A 20,098-nucleotide genomic window follows, 5' to 3' on the forward strand; every position below is an offset into this window, starting at 1 on the left:
AATAACATAAGTGCAAGTAATACTATGCTTTAATTTGTGTGTAAGTAGAATGATACAACATGCATATTGTAGAACTTAAATGTACAGCTTTTATGCATTTTCAGGACACCAATCATTGTCAATGGAGTGAAGGTCCACCAGGTAGTTTAATCAACACTAAGACAATGTTATACCATGTCAATCAAATCAGATAGTGTTTTGCAAATTAGGGCAGTCATATACCCTGCTTCGATCAAGACTTGTATTGAAGGAGTTGTCACGTAACATCCCACAGTTCCCAAGGTCTTCTGTGAATCTTTGTGAAAGTGGGTGGTAAGTACAGGGTGATGATTCAAATGTTGGAGGACTAACGCCATAGTCACTTGAGGTGGTCTTGTAGAAGGGGCTTTGAGGCTTTGCCCATGTCACATGTGAATTGTTTTTAACCACTGGGGTCATCATACATGAGAAAACAGGATTCCCAGGGTTTGCACACAGGGCTCTGCTTTGTTCCTGCTGTTGAGCCGACATTGTTGCCAAGGCCTACCAGTCTACCTAGAATGTCAGGTGATGACAAAAAAAAATCAAATAGTTCAAGGTTTCCCAAACTCGGTTTTCCCAAAATATAAAAGATTATGGATACTGACAAGATACTGGTCTCTCCACCCTAACAATGGGAGTCGTTGTCCAAAAAGCAGCACGCCTATCTCTTTTTTTTGGATTGGTTGATACATCTCATTATATTAATACTTAAAAATAAAGTATATGAGGGTTGTTGACGTCAACCGACTGTATTCAATTGAGAGATGTTATGCCAATGTAGCAAATAAGCCATACATTTTTGGAGGGACAAAATTCGACACTCATTATACAAAATCTCCTTGCCTGGTGGGCGACAGACTTTCAGCCGAGTTGGGCCTAACTATCTCTTTGCGTCCTCCTCTCTGAATATCAGCATGCCTTGACTGTTTTTCCTAAACTCGGTTCTGGGCCCTTCCCCTCAGGACAGAGTTTGGGAAACCTTGTTATATGAAACGCTACAAGGTTCAGACAAACTTTGTAAACTCCTAAAGTAAGACTTACCTTGATAATTGGTTGGTGAGGACAGACCTCTGTCGTGGATTCAGGATGTTGGTTACCGTAGCTACCCTCCTTTGCAACGGTATTGACGCGACAGTTGAAGTAGATGTAGATGTACTAGATCGGAAGGATCATCCTCCTTGCTTCATATCTCTTCATTCTAAGCCTTGTGTGTATTATTATACAAACCTTACATGAAGTTGGGCGTATTGAATATAGCCAACCCATTTACATATATTCATTGCAGTAGACTAAAATCATGAGTTTAGTATGTTGGTTTACATCTACCCATGTATTTATCAGCTGATCAATCACGTGATCCAGAGACCATAATATACTGGGAGCTGTAGTTTCCAACTTTAGCAAACGACATGTGCTCACTTCACGCAAACTCTAAATTAAAACTACACTTACCCCTCATCACGTTACACGTTCTTCAGCTTCGCAAAGGTCTGTTGTTATTAGCGTCATGACAGCAGCATTCGCGTCCAAGTGGCACCATTAAGACTTCCGGTTTTCAAGTTTTTCCTTCAAAACAAAAGTCTGAGGTAAACGCTATCTCTGTATGATTTTTTTTACCGCTTTACATAGCCATAGTGAATAATGTATTTTAAAAAATCATAACTACAAAAGGGAAAATCTGAACTAAAGAGAATTACTACTCTATATAAGATAAAGAATATGTAATTGTATAGGACTGGTTCTATGCTTACAAGTTTTTCTTGATTCTTACAGATCCTATCACGGTTTCAATTTATTTCCAGTTTGTTTGAGTTGTATTCCTGGATGATTATATGGCCTTGTGGCTTATAGCCTCATGTGTCTTGTCCGAGTAGCACCCTTTAGTGGTTTAAAGCCTCGTGTCTTATCCTGAACTCAGCAAAAAAATAAGTTTCCCTTTTTCAGGACCCTGTCTTTCAAAGATAATTCGTAAAAATCCAAATAACTTCACAGATCTTCATTGTAAAGGTTTTAAACATTGTTTCCCATTCTTGTTCAATGAACCATAAACAATTAATGAACATGCACCTGTGGAATGGTTGTTAAGACACTAACAGCTTACAGACGGTAGGCAATTAAGGTCAGTTCTGAAAATTTAGGACACTAAAGAGGCCTTTCTACTGACTCTGAAAAACACCAAAAGAAAGATGCCCAGGGTCCCTGCTCATCTGCTTGAACGTGCTGCAAGGAGGAATGAGGACTGCAGATGTGGCTAGGGCAATAAATTGCAATATCTGTACTGTGAGACGCCTAAGACAGAGCTACAGGGAGACAGGACGGACAGCTGATCGTCCTCGCAGTGGCAGACCACGTGTAACAACACCTGCACAGGATCGGTACATCCGAACATCACACCTGAGGGACAGGTACAGGATGGCAACATCAACTGCCCGAGTTACACCAGGAACGCACAATCCCTCCATCAGTGCTCAGACTGTCCGCAATAGGCTGAGAGAGGCTGGACTGAGGGCTTGTAGGCCTGTTGAAAGGCAGGTCCTCACCAGACATCACCGGCAACAACGTCGCCTATGGGCACAAGCCCACCGTCGCTGGACCAGACAGGACTGTCAAAAAGTACTCTTCACTGACGAGTCGCGGTTTTGTCTCACCAGGGGGGATGGTCAGATTCACATTTATCGTCGAAGGAATGAGCGTTACACTGAGGCCTGTACTCTGGAGCGGGATCGATTTGGAGGTGGAGGGTCCGACATGTGTCACAGCATTATCGGACTGAGCTTGTTGTCATTGCAGGCAATCTCAGCGCTGTGCGTTACAGGGAAGACATCCTCCTCCCTCATGTGGTACCCTTCCTGCAGGCTCATCCTGACATGACCCTGCAGCATGACAATGCCACCAGCCATACTGCTCATTCTGTGTGTAATTTCCTGCAAGACAGGAATGTCAGTGTTCTGCCATGGCCAGCGAAGAGCCCGGATCTCAATCCCATTGAGCACGTCTGGGACCTGTTGGATCGGCGGGTGAGGGCTAGGGCCATTCCCCCCAGAAATGTCCAGGAACTTGCAGGTGCCTTGGTGGAAGAGTGGGGTAACATCTCACAGCAAGAACTGGCAAATCTGGTGCAGTCCATGAGGAGGAGATGCACTGCAGTACTTAAAGCAGCTGGTGGCCACACCAGATACTGACTGTTCCTCTTAATTTTGACCACCCCTTTGTTCAGGGACACATTATTCTATTTCTGTTAGTCACATGTCTCTGGAATTTGTTCAGTTTATGTCTCAGTTGTTGAATCTTGTCATATTCATACAAATATTTACACATGTTAAGTTTGCTGAAAATTAACGCAGTTGACAATGAGAGGACGTTTCTTTTTTTGCTGAGTTTAGTTCTGTGAAACCATAACGCTATGTGTTGTACCCAGCAGTTGTCTTATTATCTTTTGCTAATAAATACAAATTATTTGGTAATTCAGAGTTTGTGACTATTTACCCATGCAACAGAACATAGCCAGCAATGCAGTTCTCTGTATATGGAATACATATTGGACTGTATCACTGTAGAGAAAAACGTTTACTGTCTCAGCTAAGGTGAGGTGCAAAAGACTCATTAGGTTCCCTACTAACCAAATACTGTACCACCATTCCGCTCCAAATGGACCCTCTTCCATTCATCACGAGTCAATGTAAACACACCATTATTTGGAACCATCCAAAGTTTGTCTCATCTGACAAAACACATTTCAGTGTATCCCTGCTTATTTATACATCAACCTACCTCTCCAGTTACATGCTGCTCATCTGTATCAGTTGTCATAGAGCTTATGATTTCCTCATCTAATAAACCTGTATGACAACTTGTACCACAACTTTCTGTCTTTAAGTGGTAGTATTAAATCCCAATATCTTGGGTGTCTGAGATTTGATTGAGCAGCACCACTGACACTTCGTCATGTGAATTACTGGCTACATCAGGATGAAACTCAGAAGCAGGTTCTTTATCCTCAAAAGTGTGTACATTTTGCATATTAAGTTGGCAGTCAGGGTCTTCTCTGAACAGTTGACATTCCATCATTTAAACTCTCCACAGGCAATAGGTTTTGAACCTGAGCCTAATTTACATTCTCTGTTTGTACCATTTTGTTTAATTTCACCTTGTCACTAGCAATAGAATGTATAAATGTGTCACAGTCCACTTTAAGACTAAATCCATTTTGCAATGGCTGTACATGAACTCGACATGATTCTGAGTTGCATAGAAAAGTAGCAAATTCTACATCTTTTTGACTATCAAATGGATACCAATTTCACAGCTATCACATGCTAGCATTGCTCATTTACTGTTATTTGGTTATTTACAGCAACAAAACAGTGTTTTGGGTTTCTTTTAATGTGTGACCCATTCCTCACCATATTTACGTTTCACTGCATTTCTCCTCCCCACTCTTGTGTTTGATTGGTGTTTTTTTATTATCAATTAGTGTACTGTCTTTGACAGTGTTGCACTGACTTAAGTTTGTGCTGTCACGCTTATCTCCTATGTCATTACATATGGGTGACAGACTCAAAGAGTTGGTCAACTCAACCTCTTCCTCAATCTCATTAACAAGACTTTGAATTTTACTTATATTCTTGTTACACATATTCTTAAGAATTTTGATACTACGATTAATGACAATGGTTCAATGGTTGTTCCAGATGGCCATTGCAAAGTTTTGTCATTATGCTGCATGACGGCATGTACTGGCATTGAACTAGCATGATAATCTAAACATGTATTATTCTTTTTTTCCCCTTTCTGTGGCAAGTCTTAACTTTCTTGTGCTCCCCAACATCACGACGACCCCGATACAATTTATGTGTCAAATTTGGGGGTTCAATGGCATTTATAATCCGTTGTGTGAACTTATTCTGATCTATGCTTTTATCAGTACGGTCAACTCCATAGTTAACTTTATCACTACAGAGAACAGCATCACTATCAGTACATTCAACTCCTACTATAGCACTAGGTCCACCCTTTACTACTCCTTCCTGTGACTCAATTAATTCAAGCACCTGATTAACACCAGTGTCCGGCACAGACTCCACCACTTTACTATCCCTGCCTATGCCTTCCTTTAGCTGCATAACACAAGCACATAGGTCGATATCAAAATTCTCATCTTTCCATTTAAGCAGCCCGACACAAATCCTTTCTGTGTTTTTTGTAGCAGTTGGCCATTGCAGAATTTGGGCAACTTCAAAAATGCATTATCACTCTTTTCATTGTGTTGCATAACATAATTAATTGCAATTGAAATAGCAGAATAATCCAGAGGTCTTTGTGTCCTCTCTTTCAGTGTCTGAGCATGCCCTGCATTTACCCTGCTGCCTGTCCCCTGCCCCCTTCATTGTTAATGTTTAAACAGTTATTTTTCATGTATCATGAATAAATACAGGTTATTAACACGTTTCTACAATTACGTGGGAGACTTTTATTTAGAACGCTTTCGAAATTCTGTGATCGGAAGTACTAGTTTTAGTGTTGCTGACGAGACGCTGATTGTGTTGTTGTTGAATTGAAATCGATGAAGCTGTGAGGGCGCAATTGTGACTGCAATATCAAGAATCGTTTGCAGAAATTCGCACTTTCTACGTTGGAAACTTACTGGGTAATGATATTACTGTCTGATGTTTTGTCAGGTTAGAGTGGTTTGTAAGTCATACTTCTTGTCGTTACAGAGTAGGATAAGTTAGATAAACTAACGCGTACTAGTAGCTAACTGTGCGAGTGGCTAGCTATTACTGTTAGGTAGCTAGCAAGAAGCTGTTTAAATTTCAGTCTATCTAGCAGCTGTTTGCAGAAACCACCCCTCAGTTCGCATTTTCACCTGATTGTGTCATTTCTTATGATAATTGTTAATATCGTGCATATAATAACGTTACATAGCTACATATGTAACGTTAGTTAGCTATATATATATATATATATCCAGACATCCATTTGTTGAATAATCTATTGCGGATTGGACTCCTCATGTGCTAACTGTAGTTGGCTAGCTAATTAGCTGGCAGCATTGCAATCCTGCACAGTGCAGCTACGAAGGCCCCCATGCATTGAACCGTGCACACCAAACTCGGTTTGTTGAAATAATATAAACAATACTCACTAGGCTTCGTTTTCCTTCACCAGTAAACTAGTTAGGTGGTAAAGTAACAGTATTCCAAAATGTTTTTCCAAAATGCCCCCCACAACCCACATTCTACACAACCACTACTGGGTACTCTGAAAGCTGTATAAACTCTTTATCATGTTCTGCTGCAAAAAGATTATGCCTATACAGAGAAACATACAAACAGTTTTCGATCTCCCCAAAAGTGGGGCATTGGTGCAATCATTCACCAGCAAAGGGGGTCAGCATGACATCCCCTACCATTCATAGACGCAAACTACTTTAGCGCCTATTGACGATAGTATCTTCTTACCGGGGGAGTTGTGTTAAGTGCCCCGACGCTTACTCTAAACATTACACGCATCGCTTGCGGTACTGTTTTGGAAGTAACGTATCTTTCATATCAGTGAAACATTATTTATTTAAAACAAAATGTAAATTACTACACACCTTATATTGGGTTAGTGTTCCCACACAGCCATATCTCCACGTTAGAGCGCTTGTTTACGGAAGACATCATTCGCCACCTGGTGTCTAGTGTGTTCAGAACACCTGTGTGTGTAAGCAGAGAGGAAGAGAGATGTCCAACTCGGCAGAAAACCTGTCTCCCTCCTTTAGGTGGTGTTTTTTTCACCGAGCAAGGAGTTTTTGTATGGAGGTCAATAATGACTCGAATTTGGTCAACAAAAAAACGAATGGCTTCTTTTTCTCGAATATAAGCATAAGTTGTTCAGAGTGTATGTTAAGAGTGTACTGATATAAGTAGGACACGTGGATATCCCGGTGTTGTGCCGAAAATCTCCTCCCTGGCAGAATACTTCCCCCCTTCGCGTTCTTCATTGCTGCGACTTGTTCTAGTTGAGATTTCTGCTCTCCACACCGTTGTCAATTTAGCCTACATTTCACTGATCTTAGTAGCAGAAAGCATTTTTGTCTGCAGTTTTCAAGTGTATGTGGCGGTTCTAGCTTGTACGGTGCCCTGGGCGAACCCACTCTTCAGCCCGAGTGCGGGCGCCCCGTGCCGCCTTGGGCGGCTGCCCATGTTGCCCGTACCTAAATCCGATACTGATTTGTATTAGTCTATAAATACATCTCTTTGCCAAAATTCGTAATCTCTCCCATGGCTTATTCGACTAGTATCTTTGAAAGTGTAAGGATAATATCTCAGCCATAGTTGTTCTGAAATGTTTATTGCTTGCCAACATTTTACTCCCTCTGTTTTAATATAACACACATACATTAATTATTCATTTCGGTTGCCTATCCTGACGTGAAGTTTGTTCTATAGAAAGTATTTGACTCTGATGTGTGCCACAGAAAGTATTTGACTCTAGCCACAAAATTAAGGAAATTAGAATTGGGGGATTCTGGCAGGAGGATATTTTCGACACAACACTGGCAACTTTGAGAAAAAACGCTTTATATCCGAGTTGTCTCGAGATGGCTATGCATAGTCATGGCATGAGGCTAGTAGCATAGCATCTCTCTCCATTGAATACAGGTGGTTAAAGTCAACAACCCTCATCGAATATTCCAAAAAGTATTATAATAATGAGATGTATCCACCAACCCAAAGAACAGATAGATAGAATATTGTCAGTATATCCATAATCTTTGGTGTAAGCTAACTAGTGAGGAAGTGTAGTTCGTCAACTGGAGGCACACACAGTGTATGAATCTGTGCAAAACTGCTACAGTACGTGTATCTTTTTTATTTGAAAAATGTTCTCGCTGACATGAAAGATAAGGGGCATACCAGCATATGTTTAGAATGACGTTTCTAAACGTTAAAACACATCGTCAAAATTGTAGTTTACATGGATGCAAATGTGAGCGAATGTAATGGCTGAAAACCCTCCATATGGAGATTAATGGTTTTTGAGAGCTAGACATTCCCCTGTCAACAAGGCATGCATTATGCTGCAATGTCTGTGTACTGTTGTTGTGAACTGTCTTATCTCAATGTCATATCAGTGAACTGTGGTTTTATGCAGAATGATACATTTTGCATTTGAGTATTCAAATGTTCCTCTTGTGCAAAAAATAAAAATTCACAATGCATTTTTTTACAGTGTGCTCCATTATTTTTACCAGCTGGCGGAGCCATGTCAGAGAGCTCAAGTGACACAGAGTCCTCCTGTGGGTGGACTATCATAAGTAATGAAGTAAGTCAAGTCTTTCTGACTATACCTGGGTCCTTATTTGATTCCCCATCAGCCTGAGCACCTCAGCTAACCCTTGTAGGACCAATAGTCCAGTACTAGGAACCAGAGCCCTTGAAATTCCTCAGTGCACTCTAATGGGACTGGCCTATGGATATGACTGTTACAGTGACTTACTAATTCAAAGTTTCATGTCATCTTGGTTACTTCTTGAGTGCCTTTATGGCAGTCAATGCCATTATGCCGACTGTCTAGATTAATTTGAAAGCCTAATGGTTAATACAGTGAACTGGAGATCATAGTATGCCTTAATGTAGGGTTGTCTAAAATGTGGTAGGCTAATATAATAGGCTTGTTTCTAAGGGTTCAGATATTGAGGCCCTGGGGCCAGAGAACGGCCTGGAATGTGGATCTGATCTCCCAGAGAGCGCAGTGCTGGAGCCAGAGCTGCTGCAGAACCAACCCACCTCTCTCTCTGGTAGGAGGAGTGACCATATGCCTTGTTATGACAAATGAAACCACTTTGAAATATCTAGGCCTATTACAAAAAAAAACTATCGATGACTGGGATAAAACTGTTACAACATTGTAATATACATGTATCAGAAAAACACTACATAATTTGGTTTAACCATCTGTAATGAAACATTTATACATTTATAGATGTATTGAGATGTTATGTGCTCACAGTAGATGGCGTGTACTCAACTTGTCTTCAAATTTTAAATGTCCTCTAAATGTGTTTCAGCTGAGTTCACTGAGGAGAGGGGTGAGTCATCTCTTGATGCCACTCTAAAAGAAGAAACCTTAGATGAAACATTGTCTGCTTCTGAGGTGAGGGATAAAAACAAAACATTCTTCAGCTGTATATTTGTATGATTCCCATGTCGCTATATTTCCAGTCCCTATGCCAACCATGTGGAATATCCTCTGCAGGCTGGAGGTGAGGTGGCCGGGGACGAGCAAGTGACTCTGTGCTCCTCCAGTGACCACTCTGACATTGTGACTCTGGTGGACACGAGGGAGACTGAGCTCGGGCCTTGGGATGAGCAGACGGTGGAGGAGGAAGAGGGAGCAGTCAGTGAGGAGCTCTACCTGGGCACCTCTTCCAGCAGCCAGTACACCTTCAGCGCAGCAGAGACTGGTAGGGCAAACCAACACACCCTTTAGGGGATGTTTCAATGAATTCCAATATGAGGTAAATTGGAGAATTTAGATACATTTGTATTTATCTTCACAGTTCAAAGTTAGAGATGTTTCCATGCAAGGTTTGATGGTCTGGTGATGATCAATCAACTTAAGTGGATAAGAGAACAGATAGGGCATGACGACAAACAGAAGAAACCAACAAAGCACTCCTTCCTATCCCCTTCCCCTTGTCCTAAAGCCAGGCTGATGATGCGCCACTGGAAGCTTCCACAGAGTCTGTGGGACTTGGGCTGCCAACTGAAAGGGCAGATGTCTGGCAGCCGTTCTCTCTCAGGTGGTATAAACTGGACTGGTGTGAATATGATAGTGTGCTGCTTGTCTTGCTCAACACAGTGTGGCAGGTCTAAACCTGATAAACTGTTGTCAGGGCAAATGCTGTCCGATGATGTAAACAAGTTCTGCTTCTTTTGAAGGGTGTAGCAACCGCAACTAAATGTGTGAAACGAAATACTTGCGTGGTATTTCGGCATGATGTGTGTTTTTTTAGGCTTAACAACTGGAAGTTGCCCATGTGATGATTTGGTTAAATGTCATTGGTTTGACTGATATACCTGATGTTTAATTAGCCCAGCCTATAATGCATTTTATTTCTGAAAAATTGTATATCAGAATATTTGATTAGTTGTTATTCTGGATCTCCTGTATTTCTCTTTTAACTTTAGGCTAGGGTTCACCTCTGTGATCATGTAACCTAGATTAAACTTGATACCGAGGCATGTTGTTTACATGTTGCTCCTATTACCAGAGGGATGTCTTTAATCAGATTTTGCAATCAATGGTTATTGTTAATCAAAACATAAGCACATTTTCACAGCAATGTGGGTCCGTTTTACAGGTTTGGCATTTCTTCTGGAAGACTAAAGCATTATTTTTTGTTTCCCCAGTTGAATGTGCACCAATGTCATGATGCCTAGCTTTACAACAGGGGTCTCCAACCCTGTTTCTGGAGAGCTACCCTCCTGTAGGTTTTTGCGCCAATCTCAGTTGTAACTCACCTGGTTTTTAAACCAGCTAATTGTTAGAATCAGGTGTGCTAGACTGAAAACCTACAGGACTGTTTTTGAACTTGGTCATTGAGAAATGCAGCAGCCATGGCCGAAGCCAAATAAGAGTTGTCTTGGGGGGGGGGGGGTTAAGGTGTGTGTGTGTGTGTGTGTGTGTGTGTGTGTGTGTGTGTTCACACGTGGCAAGTGTTTGTGTACTGTTTTGGCAGAGTGGATGTACAATCACTCACCTTTCTAGATAACTTGAAAGGCTAACCAGGTCTTGTCTTGATATCGCCTTGGCTAGTTAGTGCTAGCCAACTTATTTAGCCAATTAGCTTCACCCTCTGGTGTGCCGCTGTGGCAAAGTTGGTTTGACATTGAATAGCTTATCTCTAGGGCTAGTTAGGGGCCGTCAATAAATGACTGTAAATGGGGACAATATTTTAATGTTTCACATCCTTTAATTTTCTCATTCAATGCTTTCAATATTTGAATTTCCACAATTTATAGCAGGTTTGAGGTTTTTAAGTAAGTACATTTGGAGCTATTGACATTTTAAAATATTGTCCCATGTACATTGTGTAATTTACTGATGGTCCCTAAATAGCCCCATAGGGATATCACATGTCAAACCAAATTGACCATGGGCACTACGATGGGGTCGCCTGCAGCTGAGCGCTGAATTGATGATTACTTGGTGCTGCCAACTGTGGGCAGGATTGAAATAAACCCAACCCAAGGAAAACTGTTACGGTACCCATACATTTTCTTTCCATCTCGCAAATCATTGTTTTGGACGAGACTGACTTTATGACCAAAATTATCCCATTTACACTTTGTAGTCAATTTTGATAGTAGCATAACTGTTTCTGACTCATATCGATGCCACATAGGCCATTTTCAAAATGAGAAGTAGCTTTTTAGGGGCAGTCGCTCTTTAATTAGAATTGAATGGAGACATGATATATTGCCATGGACCGCACTTTGCTACTAGATCAATGAGGGCAATTAAAACAATATATTTTAAGCAGCAATGTGCTGTTAATTATTTTAGCAGCATAAGCATGGTTTACAAGCATGTCAACCTAAATGTCTACCTTGTAATTATGGTTCAGTGCACTAATGATTCTGTGTGGGTGTGTGTATGTTGCAGTTTTCCCTGCGGAGCAGCCTGTGGTTGCAGACTCCAGCAGCAGTGAGGATGAGGGAGGAGAGCAGGTCACCCCAGTAGTGCGGAGGCGCAGGGTGAGGAAGAGCACCACTAGCTCTGTGCCTGAGCCTGGAGAGGAGGTGCAGGAGTCTGGCCACAGTGACCGAGAGGAGACTCAAGAGGAGGACCAGAAGGAGGTACAGGAGGAGGAGGTGCAGCAGGAACCTTGCGTTGCAGCCCCACCTCAAGGCCATGTCAGCAGCACCCTTAACAAATGTATCCTACTAGCCCTCATCATCGCCATCAGCATGGGCTTTGGTCACTTCTATGGTAAGCATCATGGGAAAGTATTGGTACATATGTGATGAAGAATTTCAATGTTGCTCATTATAAGTATGGAATCATTGGTAAAAGGAATTCACGAGGAGGGCTGTTTTAGCAGTTTTAACTTGTGGTCGGTTTTGTGTTCTAGGAAAATTTGAAGGTACAGTATGGAGTGGATGGTATGAGGGTAATTGTCTAACTCAACTTGCTTAGGTGCATAAGTCATGATAATGTCATGTGAATGTCATGTGTCATCACCGCATCGTAGTTTTGAATAGCACAAACTAAACCTATGTGTGTTTAGTGGGATTATGCAAAGCATGTCAAGTGCCTACATAGATATATTTGATCATATTGAAAGGATACACATCCTATTAAGATAGTGAAAAGAGAATTACAGTGCTTCTGTTGACTTCTTGAATCCATCCTCATCAGAATGTTTGTTATGTGTAGAAACAAATAATTTAGTCATGGGGTGGCAGGTAGCCTAGTGGTTAAGAGGGTCGATGTGCCCTTGAGCAAGGCGCTTAACCCGGATTGCTCCTGTAAGTCACTCTGGATGAGCGTGTCTGCTAAATGGTTCAAATGTAAAAATGTAATACAGTATCTGGGTTGTGGTCAATAAGCAATCAGTTTTCCAATGTTATTGGCAGCTCAGAGCTGGCTGAAAGGTGACATTCTGAATATGACTGATAAACATAATCATAGAGGTGTGCCACATTTTGTGAGTTGACTCCAAACCAGATGCTCATGATGGGACACTTGTTTATTGTAAGTCAATTTATTTTCTGTTTTTGTGTGTGGTAGTATATTACTTTCATGTGCCATCTTCTTTGGTAAGGTGAGGTAACAATGGGTTCCTAATTTCCCAAGGGTCAGGGAATTCCAACACCTACATCCCACACATGGAATGTCGGGGGTTTCCTAATTTGCCAGCGAGTGTGGTCATAAGTCAATAACCATACACACAATAACAAATTGCTGTTATTGAGTTCATTTTGCCACTGCTGATCAATGTCACCAAATAGTTTTGAATCTTGGAAACCCTAATTGGGCTGCATGGATAAGTCTTGAAATGTTTGTTTGTCCAAGAATGGGAACCCTTTTTATTGCACCTAACATGACGTGGTGTACTTCGTGGTGTACTTTTTCTACTTCTGTGTTACTATTCTTGAATGTGTATTATCATCTGGTGAATCATGTCTATGCCTATGGAAAATGAAGGGAATGCCAAATATTTCATTCTAACACAGGCACAGTACAGGTTCAGGAGAGGCAGAAGATTGTGGAGAAGCTCTGTGGAGTGAACGACCTTGGTAATTCGAGAGATCTGCAGCCTCAGTGTCATAAAGGACCAAATGTCATCAGCAAGGTCTGTAAAGAGTTCTTGATGCATACATTTAGGTATCATAAGCCACCTCCCTCTATCCTTCTCAAATAAATTAGCATAATAAAACAAAATACATGTTATTTTCCTGTCTTAGAAACAGATTGTTTAAAAAAAAAAAAATCTTTGGTGAACTTTGTTTCAGCTATAGAATTCTCTCATTCTTTTGACTGAACACGTGGAGATTTCAGGCATTAAAGTGCCAGTAGTCCTAATGTCACATTTGGAACTATCAGTATCATATTTTAGGAAGAACTTTTAAGCATTTCAATATTAAATTGATCTATCCACAACTTTTACAGCAATGCTCAGTGGGCACTCATTTCACTATTATTCGTCAAGAAAATCTAACATCTGTGGTAAGTATGCTTATGCCTCAACTAAAGCACACTATTGCTTCTTCCAGAGAGCAATTTGCTCGCAAAATAATGTATCTTCACCACCAACCACACGGAAGGATGTATTTTATTTAAAAAAAAWTTTTTACAAATTATGCTTCAAAGGAAGTGGTCAAACACTATCTAGCTTTGTTACATTTTCCACTGATCTCAGATAGTTTGATATGACATACAGTAGCAAAATGTTTCTTTAGGCAATGAGGTCCTTGTATTGAAATACATTGCAAGCACCCTATATTATACTGTGTAGCCTATCCTTGTTTTTGTGGTTTATATTTAGGGGTTCACAGCAACACTGAAATATATTGTTATGCTTAGATTTTTTTTTCTTGACTTGGTCAAATAACTTAAGATTTGATTGGTAACTGTTTTTCTAATTTGGCACACCGAAACTATGATTAACTTAGACAAAAAATGATTGCACCGATTGGCCTAAAGGTGGCAGTGTTAAGCAACCTCACTTAAACCCTCATATCCGCCGCCCCGTTTAACCTAGAGACTTGAAACGTTGTATGTAGGTGTCTTTCTTTATGCTGAACAAATTTGCCTCACGGACCCATAAAGTCCGTCAGCATAGATTTTTCTCCATCTTGAACATTTTGGAAAACTTAAGACCAAATTCGGCATGTAGGCCCATGGTACATCTCTTAACTTAGTAAGAGAAAAGCTAAGGGATTGGTTACAAGATGGCTGAGTTATTGATAATCAGATTTTACGTGTCCATTTAAGTCCTTTGTAAATCCACTTCAAAATTGCCTATCAACTTAACTTAACTGAACCATGTTAAGTTTGGCATTGATATCTTTAAAAATAAGGAAACTTAACAATTTACTTTTGACTATGTAAAATAATCATAAATCTCATGGACTAAATGTCAGATTCACTCCAAATGTGGTCTTTGGACTCATCAAAATAGTTCCTAAAGAGTAAATAAACATTGATGCATTCAAAGATGGCCACACTTTACCAGTAGATGCGTATATGCTAAAATAGGTTTAAAATACTTCAAAAATCTTCTTCTCATGAACCATAGGACCAAATTACACCAACTTTGGAAAGTAAGCCCATGGTACATGTCTTAAATTACTTTGAGAAAGACGAAGGGATTGGTCAAAATCGGATTATGTGTCCATTTAAACCAGTGTAAATATACTCCATAGTGGTCTAGCAACTTGAAATTTGTCATCGCTGTCATGGACATCCCTAAGATGAACCACACTGAATTTGGTTTTGATATCTCAAAAACAAGGAAACTATTAACAAGTCATGTAATGCTAATGCTCAAAATCATCTGCAGGCATATTCTCCTTATGAACCATACATCAGATTCACTCCAGATTTTGTATTTAGACATAAGGCTTTTAATAGTTTTTTCTTCTTCTCTGCATTCAAATATGGCCACACTGTACCAAAAGATGCACATATGCTAATGATAAAAATTCTTGAAATCTTCTTCTCAATGCTTTCAGTGATTGCACATAAAGGAAGATAGTTCCTACATGATAAAGTGCTTTCTTTGTTATCCAACTGATATTTTCTCCTTTTTTATCCTGTGACCCCTGTTCATATCGCTGCTCGCAGCTATATTTGTGATTTCACATTTAAACTCTTCATGTTACGTGACTATTCTCTACGAATACGATTCTCTACGATTTGTTTTTGATGGCTTTTTGCCCCCTTGAGAACCATTTGACACTCCACTTAACTGTAGAGTGAGATGAAGCTTAAGTGTATTCTCATTTTATAGCAATGCATTTGCTCACTTTGGTGATGCTGTTTCCACACGTTTAGGACGTGGTTAAGAGTCTGAGAGAAGACCTAAAGGACAAGAGTGACATGATGCTGTCCCTCACAGGGATTATGGACAAGCTTACTAAAGAGAACCAGGATCTCAGATCCAAACAGGCCCAGCTACAGGTAACATGCAAGTACAGGTTACGGTTAAAATGTAACACTAGTGGTGGATCTTTCCATATAAATTGAAGGTGGACTAATATCTACAGATAAAGATTCAAATGCTGCAACAAAATTCACCATTCATTGATTTGTCGTTTATTCCTCTGACTGTGAAGAAATTGTATTTTGTCATCGTTTCACAGTTAACCATCTTCATTATTAATTTAAGCCCAACTGTTCCCCTTGTTGTTCATATGTTAAGTGTTTTGCTAATACTCCTTTGTGGATGCATAACAAATTATGTATTTTTGTTTTGAACCAAGGCCCAGAAAGAAGACTTGGTCGTGAAACTGAAGCAGACTGGCGAAAAGAGGGTTAAGATTGAGTCTAAGCAGAGTCACCTGATGGTGGAGAACCAGCTGCTGAAGAGCTCCCTGGAGCGTGAGGAGGAGTCCCTGTCCACCCTTCAGGAGGAGCTGAGGAACCTGCGCTCCCAGATCCGAGAACTGGAGGAGACTGGGGCCGGGGCAGACTCCATACTGTCTGAGAACCAGAGGCTGAAGGACCACCTGGAGGAGGAGACGCAGCGCCTCCGCAGCTTCCTGAGCCAGAGGGAGGCCCTGATGGCTGAGGCCCAGACGCTGAGGAGGGAGCTGGATAATGAGCGGAGGGTGACTGACCAGCTTAGGGAGCAGCTGAGCAGCCGCAACACCAGGGCTGGAGGAGAGGTCGACCCGGAGACAGAGGAGCTGCAGTCACGGCTCATGGAGTTGCAGAAGAAGCTGAGCTTTGAGCAGCAGCGCTCTGACCTTTGGGAGAGGCTCTATGTGGAAACCAAAGAGGAGCGGGCCAAGGGAGACGAGCAGGCCAAAGTCAAGAGGTCCAAGGATGGCGTGATAGGGAAGGTGAAAGACACTTTTGATGCGGTGAAGAACTCCACCAAGGAGTTTGTGCACCATCACAAAGAGCAGATAACGAAAGCCAAAGAGGCTGTGAAGGAGAATCTGAGGAAGTTCTCCGATTCTGTGAAATCCACCTTCCGCCACTTCAAGGACTCTGCTTCGCGTATGATGGACAAGACTTACCGGCCTCACGATCGGAGGTTTCACGAGAGGAAGGAWGCCAAGCCTGAGCAGCAGGAGYATCATAGAGACCATGGAAACAAGCACTCAGAGGAGGAACCATGGCAGCCCAKAACCCACAAGCCCCTGCATCGTCACCCTCGTAAATCCACTGAYGACTCTTTCCAGGCACACCGTAACACCCGGAAGTCAGGGRGTAAAGTTGAGGAGGACCCAGASGCTGAGCMACAACAAAGAGGAGTGCCCAAAGGTTGCTCTGGGGTTTTCGACTGTGCCTACCAAGAATCCATGAGCCTCTTCAACAAAGCSATGGACCCCATAAGAGCAGATGAGTTCAACCAGCTGCTTCACAGCTACCTCCAGCAGGAGGTTGACCACTTCCACCACTGGACTGAGCTGGAGAGCTTTATWAAMAATTTCTTTCACAAYGGCGTCTTCATCCACGATCAGATGCTGTTCACAGACTTTGTTAGTGGTGTGGAAGACTACCTGGAGGACATGGATGAGTACCATGGCCACAACGATGACGTCTTTGAAGATCTTGATGAGTATGTCTACAGGCACTTCTTTGGAGATACCTACTCAAAACGTTATGGGTCAAGGTAAGTTTATAGTTTTCATAACTGTTTTTTTCAATAGGATCTTGTGAATGTTGTGCTTTACCATATTCTGACATTTCTTTTTGCCAACTCACAGTAGACCCTTTGAAGTGCCAAATACGGATACTAAAGAAGAAAGACTAGCCAAGCAGCAGCAGCGCAATCAGAGGGCCCGGCCCCGGTCACAAAGAGAGAGGAAGTGGAGCAGAGCAGGACGGAACACAGACAGACACATGGCTGATGTAAAAATAGAGTTGGGTCCTATGCCCTTTGATCCCAAATATTGAGAATAATCTTACCTAATGAATCCGTTTTAATAATGGCTGATATTGTAGTTGCAAAGGCTATTTAGGATGTGTTTGATGGAAAGCCTTTTCACTTCTTATTCTTCTGTTTTTGTGATTTTGCACAATGTTCTTTTAACTCTGCCGAATGTCCCCTTGCTTCCTGTGTTGTGTAAGCAATCCTTAGGTTAGTGTCAATGGTGGTGTATCTGACTGCATCTAATCTCATGCGCACAAAGAAGATTATTGCTGCAATGATTTAGCCATGAATTGTCTTTAAATATGACTAACTACAGCAATTAAACATGGGAATACAGTAAGTAAATCTGACAGTAGCTAACTCTGTAGTACACATTCATTGTCATCAGGTCAGCTGTTACATGTTCATGTTCTTTTTAAGAGCCATCACTGACTAATTTGCACAACATTTCTTATTTTTGGGCCTTGTTTAAAAAAATAAAAAATAATAATCTGTTACCATTTTAATTGTCTAAATGTAGGCCTATTGCAAATGAATAATGATTCATTGGATGGATCCAACAATGGAAAGAAATATAATTTTTGTCAGTGGCATTGAGAAGTTATGCACTGACAAATACACTTTAATTTCCATTCCAAATTGATAATTGTGAGATGATAGCCTAAACAATTGCTGACAATGATACTGTTGTGTGCAGTAAAACTTTAAAAGTAGCAAAACCACTGAGAAATACTTGCAAGAATGCAAGCTGGTTCCACAGTCGATTTCTATAATTTGCTGCTACGTTACATATTTGTTTAAAATGGTGAGATAAAGTGCAACTGTGTTGTCGTTAAATTGTTCAGTAACATTCCAACTATGGCTTGTTTTATTAAGGCTGATTTATTTCCTTTCATTTACAGATGTGCTGTTGAAAATTAATTGCAGCTTCCCAATAAAAAAAAAGTGAATATTAATTGCTTCTCCCCCCCTAATATAGTGGACTGTCTGGCTAGGTGTTGCATTATTTTCAGTGTTTAAAAGATCAATCTGTTATTCAGTTTTAATTATAATTTATTCCTCTACATTACAGATCCATTTTGATATAACTTCCCAATGGCTTGTGCCAATGGTCAAGATGGTTCTGTTCAGTGCATTTTGTAAACTAGGATGCTTCTTCAAACTCGTCCTTGAGATACATGAGTAAGAGAAATCTTTGTGCTTCTTAGAAATGTATTCTCATTCTGTTCAGTGCCTTTGATAAACTAGGATGCTTTTTCCAACTCGTTCTTCAGGAACGTGACTGTGGAATATTTCTGTACTTCTCATAAATCTATTCCCCTCCAAGAATGCAGAGACCTCCTGAGGACAGAAAAAGCTAATAATAAAAGTGATTGTAACAGTGAAGGAGCCATTAGTCTTGAATTACAAAATGCAGAGTATCTAACCTTCTTCAGAACATCAAAGAACACCAGGTGGGTTGGCAGCATTGACGTATAAGGAAATGAGGTCAACCAATGATGAGGATCAGCGAAGAATCTCTCAGCTTCATCAACATAGCTCTTGTCTCCTGTGAGATCTGGTGGACATTCTAGGAAATGCATCTTCATTGGACAGTGGATGTGACTACAAAAATGTATATTGAATATTTACTGCACTGCCTCGGTAGCTATAAGCATGTCACAGTTCTTACTCATGCAAAAGCCCCCAAAAATGGACTGTACCTGTAGAAAGGTGTAGAGTGACAGGGCATTAGAAAGAGGACTTAAGGCAGTGGCGGGGTTGAAGGATCGCTGTTGTCACACAGGGTCTGGAGGTGACCCATGACATCCAGTGTGCCTCGCTGGTGAAGCAGACCTGTGTACAGGGCTGGGACTAGGTTGGAGACAATAATGCACATGCGGCAGCCGTCTAGGTTCTCAGATTCCACAAAGCTATCCACTGCAATAAACGAGGACCCATGTCGTGCATAGGGTATGACTGTATGTTGCTAGTTTGGTTACTTGCAGTCATTGAAATTTCAGGAAAAATTGTAGCACTCACCCACATACCCCATGAGAAAGGCAAAACGAGGTAGATGAATCTGAACTCCTTGTGCGCAAGACAACTGGAATGTGGAGAAAAAAACGTGCAATTCTGAAAAATTCACTATTATGAAATTGTTCTAATGTAAGGATGTTTTTACATTTACATTTACATTTAAGTCATTTAGCAGACGCTCTATATCCAGAGCGACTTTACAAATTGGTGCTATTCACCTTATGTATATCCAGTGGAACAACCACTTTACAATAGTGATCTAACTCTTTTAAGGGGGGGGGGGGTTAGAAGGATTACTTTATTATCCTAGGATTCCTTAAAGAGGGTGGGGTTTTCAGGTGTCTCCGGAAGGTGGTGATTGACTCCGCTGACCTGGCGTCGTGAGGGAGTTTGTTCCACCATTGGGGTGCCAGAGCAGCGAACAGTTTTTGACTGGGCTGAGCGGGAACTGTA

The 20,098-nt window shown here is 41.1% G+C and overlaps 1 protein-coding gene and 2 long non-coding RNA genes across 6 annotated transcripts; 1 reads left to right on the forward strand and 2 right to left on the reverse strand.

Moving 5' to 3' along the window:
- Positions 1–11: 11 nt before the first annotated feature.
- On the reverse strand, positions 12–6,726 carry LOC112070513 (uncharacterized). The gene is made up of 3 exons (XR_002893915.2): positions 6,620–6,726; positions 1,063–1,587; positions 12–534 (listed from the first exon to the last, which is right to left on the reverse strand). It is a non-coding gene; the product is annotated as an uncharacterized lncRNA (long non-coding RNA).
- On the forward strand, positions 5,523–18,582 carry LOC112067726 (cell cycle progression protein 1). 4 transcript variants are annotated; one of them, XM_070439006.1, is made up of 11 exons: positions 5,523–5,668; positions 8,242–8,334; positions 8,695–8,809; positions 9,080–9,165; positions 9,268–9,475; positions 9,719–9,814; positions 11,680–12,006; positions 13,254–13,372; positions 15,577–15,702; positions 16,005–17,365; positions 17,460–18,582. In XM_070439006.1, the coding sequence occupies exons 2-11, from the start codon at positions 8,275–8,277 to the stop codon at positions 17,647–17,649; spliced, it is 2,688 nt and encodes an 895-aa protein (XP_070295107.1). In that variant the 5' UTR covers positions 5,523–5,668; positions 8,242–8,274; the 3' UTR covers positions 17,650–18,582. The 4 variants fall into 4 exon arrangements, with proteins under 4 accessions (XP_070295107.1, XP_023993700.1, XP_023993698.1 ...); XM_070439007.1 differs by having other exon boundaries at positions 5,541–5,668; positions 8,264–8,334; XM_024137932.2 differs by lacking the exon at positions 15,577–15,702.
- On the reverse strand, positions 18,273–19,487 carry LOC112070515 (uncharacterized). The gene is made up of 3 exons (XR_002893919.2): positions 19,330–19,487; positions 19,054–19,196; positions 18,273–18,967 (listed from the first exon to the last, which is right to left on the reverse strand). It is a non-coding gene; the product is annotated as an uncharacterized lncRNA (long non-coding RNA).
- Positions 19,488–20,098: the final 611 nt, after the last annotated feature.

The sequence above is a fragment of the Salvelinus sp. IW2-2015 genome, unplaced genomic scaffold (assembly GCF_002910315.2).
Source record: "Salvelinus sp. IW2-2015 unplaced genomic scaffold, ASM291031v2 Un_scaffold1349, whole genome shotgun sequence".
Taxonomy (NCBI): domain Eukaryota; kingdom Metazoa; phylum Chordata; class Actinopteri; order Salmoniformes; family Salmonidae; genus Salvelinus; species Salvelinus sp. IW2-2015.